Below are 2,430 nucleotides of genomic sequence, written 5' to 3'. Positions count from 1 at the left end.
AAATCATGTAAGAAGTTGATTTTATACTTAAAATCATGTGTCCTTGACCTCTGTTTCGTGTCCTTGACATTATCTTGTACATGTAAGATTCCTCTAGGTTCCCTGCCTCACGAGAGAGCTAATTTAACCACGCCCGCAGGATTCGCCATCAAATCTTCGTCACTTCCGGGAGCGGGGATGGGCGCATGGGCGGAGACCTTTGTTCCGAAGTTCACGATCCTCGGTGTTTATGAAGGACTTATTCACACTGTAGACAAGAAGGAGGATTTTTATTCATGGCAGGTAAAATTATAAATCGAATCAACCAAAATGAAAAACGAAATGAAGTTGCATATTTTAGTTACATATTCCTAGACCCCTGTCATTGAAACCAGATGGACTAGAAAATTTTCCTCTGCTTTCGTTTCTCCCTGTCCGCCTGTTTATCCGTTTGACTAGCTTCTGTGTATTTTGCTTGACTTTGATGAGTTATAGATAAATTTTTATTTTTGATCCACTTCAATGATTTCAGATAAAATTTTCAATTTAAGAGGAAACCAGATTACACGGTAGGGGACTAGTATTGCTAATGTAACACTCTCACGCTTTATTTTTCAGATTCTTTTAATCCCTAAATATTCATTACCTCAAAGTTATTTTGATCAACATGGATCTGATTGTCATCAAGTATAAAATATATAACATATTCTGAACTAAAATTCATTCTTAAACATAAGGATCTTATTGTTTTCAAAGGTAGATAAACAGGGGAGCGATGGTACTTACAACATAGATGCAGAAGATCCGGCCTGTAGTAACTGGTTACGATTCGTTAATTCTCCCGCCAAATATCAACAGGAAAATGTCGTTCCTATCACGTGCGAGGGCATCATCTTCTATATGACGTCACGTGATATAGAGCCGGGTGAAGAGCTTCTTGTCTGGTATGGGGATGGATATGGGAGGTTTTTAGGCGTAAACCGCATACATCCGGGTAATGAAACAATACACTTTATGGTTAATTGTTTCCATCCGGGTATTTAAACAATCTACTTATCAGATAACTTGACCGTATACAATGTGGTCATTAAAACATTTTTATGCCCGCATGAACAAAGTTTCGGGGGTTTATAGTTTTTGTCGTGTCCATCCCTCTGTCTGTCTGTCTGTCTCTCTCTCTTTCTCTCTCTTTGTGTGTCTCTCTGTCTGTTTGTCTGTTTGTACGCGAAAACTTTAATACTGCCCATTGCTTTTGATTTAGTGGAGCTTTGACTATCATATTTCACATGTGTATTCCCAGTTTTACATAAAAATCCAAACTTTTACTTTGGCCATATCATTTGAACATTGGATACCAGGGTTGTTATAATTTACATATAAGTCACATATATATTTTGTTAAGAGACATTTCATTGGATACCAACAACTTTGACCTTGGAGATTTTAGTACTTGTGAAAAAAACGTGTATCCTTGTTATAACTTTTGAACAGTAAGGCCTAGGGCTTTTATGTTTTACCTAATTGATCCTTGTGACAAGAACTTTCATTTGATATTAAAATTCTTGACCTTGGAGTTTGACACATTTTTACACAAAAAATCTAACTTTTACTTTGGCTCTAATTTTTCAATGGTAGATTCTAGGAATATCATATTTTAAATATCAAGTCTTCGTGACAAGAGTTATCTATTGAAACCAACAATTTAAACCTTTTGGCCTTAGAAATTACGCATTTACAAGAAAACTTTACCTGGCCATAACATTTGAATTGTAAGATTTAGGTCTTTCAAACTTCACTTATGTAGTCATTGTGAGAAGACCTTTCATTGGATTTCTATATATATATATATATATATATATATATATATATATAGGTATATGAGGTTGTTTGTGGGCACCGAGCTTCTAAGCTGGTTTGTGGGATCTCGCATTTCTACATTACATAGCTATGCCATATTCATGATTTAGGCGTTATATATGGTCCTTATATAATATATAACATAATTTTTGAGTTTATATTAAAAATATTGTATATAATTGTGGGTCAAAACATTCATATATATAGAACATTGTGGGATAAACTATATAAATCGCACAATGCTCTTCATATATTAATTCTATGACCCGCAATATTTTTTATGCTATATAATAATATTATTTGCTGTAATTTACAATGAAAAGACATTAGAATTAATGTTTGATAAAATATCAATAAATATATTCATGTGTGTATATTTACTTATGTACAAAGTAGAATAATCCATTAAAAACAGTTTCGCTGATTTCAATATAAAATTTTCATATTAAATAATATTGGTTTACTGCGATACATTATTTATAAGAATCGTAACAAGATATTCTATGGATATCCTAGTGTATTTTATTTTAGATTTTAGTGTAATTCATACAATCAACTGCCCAACAATGTTATATATATATAGTGACCCACAAA

General features: G+C 33.0%; 1 protein-coding gene across 1 annotated transcript; it reads left to right on the top strand.

Moving 5' to 3' along the window:
- Positions 1-89: 89 nt before the first annotated feature.
- On the top strand, positions 90-1,023 carry LOC134237836 (histone-lysine N-methyltransferase set-17-like). The gene is made up of 2 exons (XM_062719980.1): positions 90-282; positions 736-1,023. The coding sequence occupies exons 1-2, from the start codon at positions 178-180 to the stop codon at positions 1,021-1,023; spliced, it is 393 nt and encodes a 130-aa protein (XP_062575964.1). The 5' UTR covers positions 90-177.
- Positions 1,024-2,430: the final 1,407 nt, after the last annotated feature.

The sequence above is a fragment of the Saccostrea cucullata genome, unplaced genomic scaffold (genome assembly GCF_032062105.1).
Source record: "Saccostrea cucullata isolate Sc308-1 unplaced genomic scaffold, CSIRO_AGI_Scuc_v1 ctg3340, whole genome shotgun sequence".
In the NCBI taxonomy this organism is placed as follows: domain Eukaryota; kingdom Metazoa; phylum Mollusca; class Bivalvia; order Ostreida; family Ostreidae; genus Saccostrea; species Saccostrea cuccullata.
This window is presented reverse-complemented; position numbering and strand designations above follow the sequence as displayed.

What these genes read in the sequence shown, in the direction of transcription:
- LOC134237836 (XM_062719980.1), top strand. Translation starts at nt 178, where the DNA reads ATGGGCGCATGGGCGGAGACCTTTGTTCCGAAGTTCACGATCCTCGGT. An exon ending in AGGATTTTTATTCATGGCAG is followed by an intron (nt 283 to 735) that starts GTAAAATTATAA and finishes TTGTTTTCAAAG; the next exon opens with GTAGATAAACAGGGGAGCGA.